Source organism: Nyctibius grandis, chromosome 3 (genome assembly GCF_013368605.1).
Source record: "Nyctibius grandis isolate bNycGra1 chromosome 3, bNycGra1.pri, whole genome shotgun sequence".
In the NCBI taxonomy this organism is placed as follows: Eukaryota; Metazoa; Chordata; class Aves; order Nyctibiiformes; family Nyctibiidae; genus Nyctibius; species Nyctibius grandis.
In genome coordinates, this window is record NC_090660.1 from 61,374,044 (window position 1) to 61,387,206 (window position 13,163).

General features: G+C 43.5%; 1 protein-coding gene across 1 annotated transcript in view; it reads right to left on the bottom strand.

Annotated features, from left to right (window-relative positions):
• KCTD1 (potassium channel tetramerization domain containing 1) overlaps nucleotides 1-13,163 on the bottom strand; it is a 67,762-nt gene that overhangs the window by 30,641 nt on the left and 23,958 nt on the right. Inside the window, exon 2 of the mRNA XM_068396657.1 lies at nucleotides 3,025-3,203. Coding sequence (XP_068252758.1) covers nucleotides 3,025-3,203 — 179 coding nt within the window. The remainder of the gene's footprint in view (nucleotides 1-3,024; nucleotides 3,204-13,163) is intronic.

Genomic DNA, 13,163 nt, shown 5'->3' on the forward strand with positions numbered 1-13,163 from the left:
ATTTCAGCTTCAGAATTTAAAATTCTAGGATTACTCAGTTCAAACCATCTATTAGATAAGCTGCTTGTCTGTTGGATTCCTTCACTGTGTCAGCCTTTGGCCAAAACACAGACAGGCTCCAATTCCTTGGGTTCTTCAATCACAAGAGTATTTGAGAGAAGACCTCAATGGTCTTTCCATAGCAAAGTAGCAAGACACTTTTATAGTCACACCTGGGTTTCTTTGGAGGAATGAATGGATACCCGTCAGGAGACATTTTACATATCAAGACACAAATCAGTTTGGGGGAATCTAACAAAAGAATTATGGAAAATGAGCCCTACAAGCTACAAGTCTTTACCTGATACCATTTAAGGAACCCTTTTTTAAAGTTCTCTTTACAATTGCTACTCTACTGTCCAAGAAGGAGAAAATAGAAAGGCACAAGTTGAGATGCTATTGAACCCAAAAAGAGAAGGAAGAGTACACTTGCTCCAAGGCAAACACTGCTCTATCAGGATAGGTCTCCTTCACACCAGCAAGTCACAGTGACTCCAAAGCTGCTGGTTTGGATATCACCCTTTCAATCTCACAAAGAAAGATGACTCTGGTACCTGGCCCACAGATGAAAGGTTCATTTTAGGCTTCTGGCCCTTAGACTACATGTAATACGAGTCAGAAGCCTAATGACTTTCATGTCTCAACCTGTTAGATGCTGGAGCCTGCAACCTATGCCTTGACTCATCCCTGGAGCAGTGCTCTTTCAGGCAAGATAATCAAGACCTTATTTTTCATAGACAATACTTCATATGACAGTAAGCCTCAGGAGGCTTCAACTGGCCCAAAGATATCTATGAGACCCTGCATTAGGTTTGATCTCATTCACACACATGATATTGGTAGAAAAAGAAAACATACAAGTAATGTTGACCAAACCTTGGATTAATTAACACTAACGAAGTCAGACTGTAGATATAGACTGACCAGGTCAGGCTCTAAGGAACAATTTGTATTAAGGTCCAAATATTATTGGATAATTTGTAACCAGCACTCACCCTGTATGTATGTGTATATATATATATATATATATATATATAGGTACATACACATACACACCCCACCATTGGGATAATAAAAAGTTAAGGTAAAATCTTACAGACAAATCCCAAACGACTATATTGTGATTGCCAGCTTACTGCTTCATGCCATTGTCTTGACATCCAAACGACTTTAGTAATTGCTCTTTTGAAGCTGCTAATGTTAAAAAAAAAATCTCTCAAGTTCTGGAAGTGGCTGGGAATTCCAGGTTCTAACAGCTACAGTGGAAATATTCGCTCATCAAGCGGTTCAAAAGACACTTACTGTCAGAAGTGAAACACAAACGCATGTCAGAATGACTTGAAACAGAACGACTATAACTCAGAGTTTGGGTTTTCTTTAAATTATGTTTGAAGAGCTTTAAAATGTTTAATTTATTAAACCGGTTTTGATACTACAGGCATAGCTTCCACTTTCAAGTGCTACAATGGCTCAATTGAACACAGAATACATTAAGCTTGAATTCCACTGCCACCATACACACTTATGAAAGACATTTTAGTGTTTCTTCACTTAAAGTAATATGCTGTCCCGGTCAATTTGACATGGAAACAGAAGCTGCATGCATTAATAGCAGCAGCCTCTCATACTGCACACACAACAGTTTCAGACACCATCTCTACTACAACTACTGAAAAAATGCTAAGTAATCACAACTCCTAGTAGCTGAACACAGGCATGTCCTAAAAAAAAGTTCCCCAAAACAATAGATTTGGTTTTTGAAGAACAGTTCAAGTTTTTCCAGACGTTGCTTCAATCTCTCCTGGCAGGCCTGCGCTTTGGCATGGCTTCTATTACTTCCTTCTGCCTGGCCTTCCTTGAGGAGGCATGTGCCATGTGCCCAGATGTTTCTCTTTCATACGCCTTTATTTACCATTCTGTTCCTCTAGCCCTGTCAGCTCCTAGTGTCAGAAGCACTACTCCAGTCCCACCTAAAACAACACAGGCAATGCTGCAGAGGCAGTAGTAGTAGTGAAAGCCGTGCTTAGAAGAAAATCACATCCCATGAAGCGTGCCTTGTACCCTTTGGAAAGGCAAGTCAGAGCAGTGTTGTGGGACCAAGAAACTCAAACACTTCCCCCGACTGGAAAGGCCATGAAGGTAACACCGCCTTCCTTCTAGAGCAGGATCAGACAGTGAAGGGCAAGGTATAGATTAATACTGTGGACACAACCAACACCTGCTAACTGATAACCAACTCTTAGAATTACAGTATCACTACAGTGTTTATCTGCCATCACCACCATGCAACATCCACACACACTGTGTTCAACGCACAGTTGTTTTCTTAAAGCTGCACTCTTATTTCACCCACTCTACATACACTGCTTGCTCATGCATGCAGAAGTTTTCCAACTGCTTAATACCAGTAAGCTGCCAGAGTCACAAATGTTTCATTCAGAAGGTATGTGAGAGTTAAGGGTCTAATTATTTGAAAAGTCTTAAGATTCTATAAAAAGTATTCAGATAACACTGTCCTATATTTTGTTACATACAACCTTGCCTTTACCTCAAGTGACACATGTGAGATTACATGTTGATAGTACAGGAGAGAGGTTACTGCTCCAAAAGAAACAAAACAAATACCCCAACACCCCCACCTTTGGATTTAAATGCAGTATCACTACAGTTTTTGAATGTACCACAGAACAGGTGTCCCGGCATAAAACCAGACTTCTAGGTGGTAGAAAGTAAGTGCTCTTTACTATCGACTTTGTTTCAGTACATACACATAGGGATTTGCAGAAATGCCATTTGTCTGAAACACAGTGGAGCAGGGAAAGAAAAGTCAGTCTCTAACTTCCTACGAACAAAGAAACCTAATTTAATTTTGAAACAAAAGGAACTAAATTTACCATTCTAAGACAGCCCCAGGACGTCCAAGCATGAAATGGAAGAAAAGTAGTTGCCAAAGAAAGACATGCAGAGCAAGCTTTTTAAAGTTACCTGGAATCGGGATATTTTGTAAGCGTGGCCAAGCTGCTGGTATACATGTGCCCACCCACATCAATGTGAACTGGTGCGTTGGATTTTGTGAGCTGTGCTGGAGTGGGGATGCCTTGGTTGTTCAATGGAGATGCAGGGGATCTAGTGATCAGAGGTCTTGACATATTGGGCCGACTGTCCTGTGAAGAGATAGACCTGGGTTAATGATCTCCTTAAAAACCTCACAGAAACCCACAGTCTCGAGTCAACAGCACTGTCTCTCAGTCTCAGCTTATGATTTTTATCTTATTAAAGCACAGAAAAATATTTGGCAGTTTTTAAAATCAGTCCAGCTCTAAGAGCCTTAACTGGCTACGTTTCAAATAAGTGGGGCAAAATGCAGTGATACAACCCACAGAGTAGAAATCATGTTCAATAAAACAAGTTCTTCCTGAATACTGCTCGTGACAGACAATCCATACCAAACAAAAAAGTCATTCTCGTACTTAAGAGCTGATAAAGGCTCTGACAGGAAGAGCTGCAGACAGAAAGACCAAGAACAACTACTGTTTTCCTTAATTAAGACGACCCCAGGTAAACCTTCTGTTCCTTCCCAAGCCCTCCGTCACTGCCGTACAGTCAGAACAGAAATACAAACCCTCAACTCCTCCATCCTGCACACTCTTCTCTCGGATTCCCAATTCACATAGCACGGAAACAGAAGCAGAAACACCTGGACTAGTCAACTGCTCATGGACTGCAGACCACTGGACATCGACAGCCTTTGAGAAAGACATTTTCCATTTAAAAGTTATACGTATGGCGACAGATGCCCCCGCGTGCCCTGCAGAGGCTGCAGGTCTGAGCGACTTCCCGAGGCAGGCGAGCTCCGAGAGCGGCGCGGGAGCCGATGCTTTGCTGATGAAACCAACTTTTAGTCACAAAGGGAGAGATGTAACGCCAGCAAAGAGCAGACACAGCCCGCGCGCGCGGCGGGTGGGGCAGGGCAGGGCGATTTGCCGGAGCCAGTAAGGCAGGCTGCATTCAAAGGTGCGGATTAAAATAGAAATGCATTCGAGAGCGGTTTTGAGACAACCCCGCTTTCGACTGAAGGAAAGCTGGTGGAATCTTATAGGGATGCCCTGAGAACTAAAAGCCCTTGCAAATTACGAAGTTTTACATTTAAAAGGTAAGCAAAGCAGCGAGAAGTCAGATACACTTCATCACAAAACTCTCTTTGTTCTTTCGACACGTCTTTCAGCTGCAAAAGGCAATGGATTCCTTGTAAACACCTCTGCAGAGCCGGGCAGCAAACCTTGCAGAAGCAGAGCACGGCCGTGAAAGGGGTACGCGGACTAGCAAAGTCCACTGCTGCCGCCGAAAACATCATTTCTCCATTTTTCACGGCTGTTAAAAGACTCAAACCATAAAGGCAACATGAGCCAGGTAAATGTCTAACTGAAATGATTTACAGGCCAATGTTGCACAATAAATCCAAGTAATATGTAACAAAAGGCATCTATAAACCACAAGGTACTTAACTAATTTTCTTTCATACGCAAAAGCAAGCTTAGGTCAAATACTGATAAAAACAAAGGGTATGAAGAAAAACGTCTAGTTTAGATGTTGGGGGGAAGGGTTGAGTTTCTTCTGTTTCTTTATAAGCAGAAGTTAATATAAATCTGCAGAAATACCAGGCTTAATCACTACAATTGCTTGAGGAGGCGCCTGCAGCACAATGAAGACAAGTCCGGGCAGAATAAGGTACACACGCTATGCAAAACTAATGTCTGCTATAAAGGCTATGTGGTACAACCACCACCCAAGATGCTACTGATGTGCAGTATGATATTTAGTAAAATAATGAAGAAAAATTAAAACCAACAACTGGAACGGTGAAAGTAAGAAGGCAAGGAGTGATACAAACTGAGGGGAAAAAAAAAGTACACGTGGGACAGCAGCAGGTGTGAGGAAGGGAACACATTTCAGTACTTAAAAGGAGACAAACAGTTTGGGAAAAAAAAAATAAAATCATCAGCAAAGGCTGAGACTAAAATGAAAAACAAATTCTGTAACTTGTATGAGACAGACACCACCACCTCCCTTAGCAGGATCCTCTGTGGCAGAAACACACAGCCCTGTTGCAATTTAGCACACTGCAGCACCACCGAGTCTGTAACAGTTTTTCAATTGGACACATTCTCCTGTACACCCTGCCTGGGGCTGCTCAGGAGAAAATGAACAGATTTGCAGGGTTAATATTGTAGTTAGACTGGGACCTCATTCAATATAGCTGCGATAGCGCCGTCCACATGAAACGGCAGTAAGAACGTGTAGTAGAAACATCACTGCCAGGATGGGAGATTGGTCAAAGGACTGTGGGCATTTTACAAGACAAAAAAAAAAAAAAACAAACCTAAGAAACGGGAACCAGTTTCCAAAACCAAGACATAACCAAGCTGCCATTCACACAGTTTACCTACTAAAACTTCCAAGAAATAAAAACGCTTTATAATAAAAACTTTTGCTCTCTTATTTCACCCTCCTCCTTTTCAACATTCCCCCTTTCAAGTTACCTGCATTTATTGTGCCTCCAGAAACAATGCCCATCTGCTCAGTGTTCAGATATTAAATACAATAATGCTAACCTTGCTCCAGCCTGAGCTCACAAAGCACATTTCCCTGGATAAAACCAGTTCACTGCTGTTTTGGAGACCACTTTGAAATTAGGCGATGGTATTTCTATTGCAGTTGCCCCAGAGAAATTAAAGCAGAAATGGAATTCAGATAACCAGGTGCTTAAAAAAAGCTTCTTTTATGTGGCACAACCCACTAGCGCAGCCACAGCACAGATGATCACCATCCAATGGGTACGGCATTAAGACCACTCTGCCATTTAACAGATCAGACTTAAATCATTGCATTAATTAAATCACTGTATTGGTTCAGCTATGGAAAGGATAACACAAGGGCAAATAGTCTCTCTGAAGAAATGCACAGCTTGCGTTGGATTATGGCAAACATGGAAGTGAACAAGCTTAGGTAAAAAGTGGGTAGAACAAGGCACTGCTGGTAAATTAAGCTTGCACTACCTAAAGTGATTACAAATATAATTCCTTAGAAACAATTACAGGAGGAGAAGAGGGAGTCATAGAAACTAAACTCAATGGGATCCAGCAAGCTATCTAGAACAGCTGATGACAAAAAGGATCAAAAAGCTCTTCAGAAGCCTTTCTTGGCGTGCTTGGTGTCAGGCAGGTGAGACTTGCACCCAGGAAGGGCTTATAGCTCAGCCGTGGCTGTTCCCACACAGGAGATCACAGACGTTGTCGTCTGCCTCAGGAATTGCACCAACTTTATTCACAAGTGGGACACAAGGCACATCTAGTGCCTGTGCAGGCTGGATGGGCAGCGACCTTCCTCATCTGTCAACAGTCCATTTTTCACTTAGTACCTTTTCTTCTCAAACATTTTATTATTTACCCTACAAAAAATGAAATAAGAACAGGAAATGCCAGGTTTTACAACAGTTCCTATAGACCAAAATAATTAAAATACCCTGTAAAACATTAATCATTACTAGTATTCAAAAATTTTTCTTCCCAACAACTTTTCAAAAAAATTAATTCTGATTTCCAATCAGAATTAATTTATTACTGAAACTACATACTCAAAAGTGCTAAAATCTGTGTGCTAAGCAGGTTTAAAGGCATTTAGGTCGTATAAAACTTTTCAGTTTTGGTTCAGCACACAAAAACACTGCTCTCTTAGAGCAGTTTGGGGCTCCTCCACTTTCTTGCTGATATTTGAAGGAGTCTTTCAACAAGCAGCTGGTATGCCCAGGTCTTCTGAGTACATCCCAACGCACTTCTCATTTTCTGCTCTAGGCAAGCCTTCCCGTAGGCTCAACAGAAGCAAAAGCAGCTCTGCCTGAACTCCTCCTCCCTGGGATTTATGAAAATCCTTAGGATTTAGAAGTCTTTCTACCAAAGGGGACTGAGGATCATGGAGGAGAGCTTTCAGATCTTTTCTCCTCCCTGCCTTTTTCTTCTATACCACCTTCTCCCCAACTCCATTCAAGAATATTGTTAAAGAATAAGCCTTTACTTCTGGGTTGAAAGAACACAACAGCTGTAGGGCTGAGCTGTGCACCCATGCAACTGGTCTACCAAGAACAACATGGGAACTATGTCAATCTTCTTGTAGCAAGTGGAAGAAATAAGAGATATCTGAAGAACATAAATTATTACAACATGCTGCTAAGTGTACAAAAATCAAAGAGACAGGAGGCTTCCTCCTCCCCTCAAAATATTTGCTCATGTTAGACTGCTATGATTAGCAGTGGTTTCAGAAGTGTTATTTACACTCTGCGGTCTTGAGTAAAGTCATTCCAGTTCTCTTCTTAAGCCAGAAACCTTGACAAAAACCATGCCACTACAAGACAACCCGAGCTCACTCACAGGAGGACCGACGTTCAAGTACAGAACATCTACTTGACTCACTGGACTGGGGATCATTTTAGGTTGCAGGTCAAGACATTGCTGGCTAGGGTTATTATACCCAACATCTTCCCTGCGAGCCAGCCCAGCTCAAGCAGGAGTATATATATATGCTACTCAATATACTGTAGCTCTAGCTTTTTATCAAATTCTAAAGTTATCGGATGCTCCCTATCACAGCCCAAGCAATTATTACTGCTGAGAAACTCAAAGTTACATATTTCAAACTCTCTTGGATTTTTCTGGGGGGAGGTGAGGACAAGCTTGTCTCATCTAGTCTAGACATTAGAAACAATAATCATGTTTATTCTAAAGCATCAAATCTGTCTGGTATTCATTATCTTTTCTTCACAACAGAAAGCCATGAGAGAGATGTTTCTCCTCACAAAAGCCTGGTGCTGAGGAAGAGCTGGTAACAGCAGTTAGCACACCCACATCAGCCACCTCTAGCAGAAAAGTCTCCTCTGAACACATACATCCCACTGTATGGGGAATGAATCCAAACAGTGAACAAACTTCAGAACTTGGAGACAAATCTCTTTTCAGTACAAAGCAGAAATCACTCAAGTGTCATGGACAGCTATGCGCCCAACTCAGAAACAAACAGCAGGCTGATGCTTAGGGGTGCTTGTGGGATGTGGGTAAGCCCAGTTCAAGTCCCCATCCAAACCAGGAACATTAGGACTACTCTCCGATTCAGCTCCCGCATAAGTGTTCCCATTTTCACAGAATCACAGAATGTTAGGGATTGGAAGGGACCTCGAAAGATCATCTAGTCCAATCCCCCTGCCGGAGCAGGATTACCTAGATCATATCACACAGGAACGTGTCCAGGCGGGTTTTGAATGTCTCCAGAGAGGGAGACTCCACAGCCTCTCTGGGCAGCCTGTTCCAGTGTTCGGTCACCCTCACCGTAAAGAAGTTTTTCCTCATATTTCTGTGGAACCTCCTGTGTTCCAGCTTGCACCCATTGCCCCTTGTCCTGTCAAGGGATGTCACTGAGAAGAGCCTGGCTCCATCCTCATTTTGAGGATGCACTTTTACAAAACAAACATTTCATTAAAGATTAAAAAAAAAATAATCATGATCAAGTCTCACCACAATGCTTAAACAAGTACCCCCCACATTTTTTCAATTCAGCAAAAAGTCGCCACAACAAAGAGGCTGGAGAAAGCATTTATTCAACATAAACAATATCAGTACAGTACAAACAGCACTTCTCGAAGGTGTAGCAAGCAGGCAGATATACAGACGTACATGTCCAGGAAGCCCAGGTGCTTGTCCTGCTGCAAGTGAAAAATCCCATCCTGGGCACCTCTCTGGGCTGGCAATGTCCTCCCTCACACCAAGTTCTCTGGCTACGGCTGTGGTACACTGCATCCACACATGACACTGGGTTGTGCTGGCCCCTCAGACAGCCCTGCAAGGTGGTCAAAGATGGTCACAACATGGAGCATGCAAGCTGCATTTTGATCCCTGAAGGCATACGTGCCATCGCGGTGCCTTCTCTTCACCTTCGCTCTGAAGAGCCCAGAAGCACGAAGAACTTGCCCAGATCTTTGGCAAAACTTCTTAACACGTGAACACATCCATGTCCTTTCTTCTGCTTCTTCACCCTTACACCGATGGCCGGTAGCTCTCTGAGGACATGGTTGGGTTGTACTGGTGCCACTGGGTCTGTAAAACACAGAAATAGTGCATCATTTTCCCCAGTGAAAATATGCCAATTTCACTGTCATGTTTTACCTTTCATCAATATAATCCAACTGCTCTTTCCCTCGCAGCTGCGAGCTTTAGGATTGCTGACTCTGAACATTACGAATTATGTTTATAAAGCAAAACTCCAGAACAATTGTGTTTGAGTGCCACATGAGAAACAGGCCCAAAACACTATCAGCTGCAATTCAGTGCCACAGTAAGCCACGATACCAGCTCCCCTGAGACTCAGTGGTAGTACTAGAATTATTATTTTAGACCTCTGGAGGAAAAGACTAATTTTAAATCCTGAATGTCTGTCAACATTTGACAGAAGGTCAAATTATCCTATGTAAGATAGTCAAATACAATAGAGAGCTTAAGAAGTAGGAAGGTCTTCTTGAGATGCAGAGGCACCCAAGCGCAGCAGAAGACCTACTACTACACCATGCAGCTGCTCGTTCCTCCTACCACAAGTGCCACGCTTGCAGCACTCAGTATTATTTGCAGAAATACATGCAGCAATGCATTTTAGAAAGGTGGATGCCACAAGGCTGCATGAGAAAGGGGACAGAGATACCCAGAGGGGTCCATCCTCCAGGGTGCAAGGTATAGGCCATCACGAAACAAAGTCTTGGCTGAAACCCTTTCCTGGAGGTGCCAGGAACCGTGTTAGGTGTCTTCTGTAGCCTGCAATAGCCCAAATACAGATCAAGCCTACAAAGGTGATAATGGACCTCTTGTCACACCAGAGTGGCTATAAGAGCAGTGACTGGAGCACTTACCTGACAGGACAATTTTAACTGCTACATCCTCCTTGTCCCAGAGGCACTGGCCTCAGGGCAGAGCACCGATCTGTCCCCTCAAGACAGGGGTCCCTTGCTGCACATCCCGCATGCTGGTTGCTCACAGCCTCCTCCTCCTCGAGATGCTGGCGCTGCCGAGCATGTACACCCGCTCAGTGCTGTGAGTACTGGAGAGATGGTGGTTGCGTTTCCTTGGTAAAACGAGCCTTGCTGGGATTTCATCAGAGTTGATCAGGACCTAGAATAAATGCCACAGGTGCAGAGAACCAAATGCAAGGCAATGGGCTGAGGGAAGCGAGGTATTTGGGCTGGATGGGGAGACCTGCCTACCTGGAGACAGAGGACAGTTAAAAATGCCCTTGGACAAGAGGCTGAAGACGCTTTGAGAATCCCAGTGCCCATCAGCTGAGTCTGCAGCATACAACTAACTTCAGCAGAACAGCTCTGACTACACCTTCATCAGAAGCTGGCCATTGAGACCTTAAGAAAAATCTCTAATTAACTGGAGAAAAAGAATTTAGGGATAAGGGCAGGAGTCAAATGAGGATCTGTGCATATACCAGTATGGCAGTAAAGGTGAGGCCAAAATCTGGAAAAGGTCAAGTTTACAGAGGCAGGATGCATCTTCTCAAGTGCTTATAAACTTCTCTGAAGATTCCCCTAAGCCTTGAAACTGCAGACAAAAGTTTCATACCTCCCTCTAGATATTCTATAAATTTGTAGTCTTTATGGAAGATTAACTCAGCCTCTTGCTTGTTTGGGTAAGCAGTGCTGAGGCCAGCCCAAATGTTTTCATTTATTACATTCAGGCCCTGCAAGTAAAGCTCTGTTCTTCTGCATTGCCTACCCATTTCTTGCTGTGCACACCCTCTATGCTTTGGTCAAGCAAGTGGTAAATATGGCTGACAGAGGACTGGACTTAACCCCATAAAGCAAGCAGGATCTTTGGCATATATCCAATCCATTTCACTATTAAAAAAAAATCCACATATAACTTGGGGGTCCAGCCCAGATTCACTACCCCCAAACACACACACTACTTCCACTTTGGCTTTCAGAATGGAAGTAGACGACTTCTACAGTCTTCAGACGTGTTGATTCGATTCTTGCTCAGTGAAAGTGGCCATTTAATTTACAAGCAAAACCAGATTTGAAAGCTGCTCTCAATTACTGCACAGCACACCACTGCCCACCTGACACTGTTTAATCACAGGGTGTTTACCCCAGGATGCAGCAGGCAAAAACATCCCCTAACCATGCTGGAGGATGCAGTCTTTAGACGCAGGAGAACATCGGACCAAAGGTCAACAGACCTGCTGTGTTGCTTCTAATGGTGTCCTATGATAGGAGTGGACTGGATACCTGGCGTTTCAGGCCACTTGCTTCACCAGGAGTTTGTCTGTTCTGCACCAGCTTCTACTCAAACTAGCAATAAAATTGATTTAGGAGTGACCAAAAGGAAGCGTAACTTCCCAGCCTAAGCCTTCTCTAACCGGACATGCCCAGCTCAAAATATTTCACAAGGTCACCTCAGTGACCGTCACTCAGCCTTCTTTATTCTCCCAGGCAAAAGAAGGATCCTGCCAGATACTGCAGAAGCTATTACAAGCCAGTAAGTGCCAAGAGATCTCTCAGCCTCAGCGGAGAAAGGCTGCAGTCATTGTGGACACTTAAAAAAAAAAAAAAAAAGGAAATGCTATTAAAAAGATGAGCAGTCCCTGGGAAAGAGGCTGCCAGGTCTGAAGAGCCTTTAGCAGCCTGGCAGCCCTGCCCACAACACTTCAGCTGATACAAAAGTCTTTGCTTCTGCTGCCCTGAGGACAGTTTCATTTACTCTCCTTTAAACCTGGAAAATAGGTCGCTTTTCTTCTCTTACCTCTATCAAACCTCAAGTCACAGAGACAACATGAATTTACCTGTACTTCACAGGAAAGCAAGCACACAAAGGGAGTTTCACCTTTTGGCAAAGGACAGAGATGGCAGACCAGTTCTCCTCCGTACAAGGCTTCATTCATCCCAGCGAGCAGCATCGATCCAAATACCTTGGACCACTTCATCCCTGCTGCAAGAGGTGTGGCATGCCAGCACCTTTGCAGATAACATACCTACTTACTTTGGGGCTCCATCCAGAGTCTGTATGTCCTCCCTGAAAGAGGCAGCTGCTCAGGCAGCTCTCCCCAGTCCCCAGAAACAGCCCAGCACAGAGCAGCCAACAGCTCCTGCTGCCTCCATGAGGGACGGAGGATCTCCCAGCTCATCTCCTGCACCAGTGAAGACAGGCACGCAACATCCACCTCCACCCCACGCATGTACGTGGGGTTCAGACCGGGAACGGCCATGGGAAGGGATAGGGGAGCTCTGAACACTGGAATCCATCTTCCAACTGTTCCCAGGTAGACGCCTTGTAGGTTGAGATCTATTAATAATGTAATTTTTAGTCAAACTTCTCACTCAAGTGTTGCTGCCTTTTATCCACTTCTCGCAGGCACTCTGCGCATACTTTGTAAGAGTCTTTACATAAGTACAAGAAAAAAAAAACACTCCCTCCTGGGTTTAGAAGGAAAGGACTTCTGTTTACCAGAACCCTGCTGGTACATTTGAATGCAAAGTTAAACAAACCCTTAAAGATGGTGTAAAAATTTGAGTGGGAAAGAAACCTACTGGTTACATTCTCTCGGACTGAGTTTGCAATTTGTCCGATAATCTTCTGGTGAGAAGCAACACCGTGAAACAAGCACTGCTAAAATCTGTTTTGTTTGCGAGTTAAGATCCTATCAGCAGTACATGAATAAAGATTAACATCTTGAATTGCAGTCATATCTGAAGATTTTAAAAACCCATAAAAATGCAGACTTCAGTGGATAACTGGAAGATCGTCATGAACTGTCAGAATTTGAGAAATGGGTTTTTCTTCTTTAGATTTGACTCACAAACTGAACAAAAATAAGCCTGTACTGCCTTATTTGAAGTTAATTTACACTCCAGTTTGAATAGCACCTGCCCTTGGGTATGTTCCAGAAGAACGTCTACCTTTCCACAAAGGGAGGCTAACACCCATTGTAAAACTTCCAGAGGCACATTAGATGTCTGTTCCCCCCCCAGCAATTTCACCCTTAGAAGTAGAAGGAACTCTGCCAGTTACAGGCTGTGCTGAGGAAAC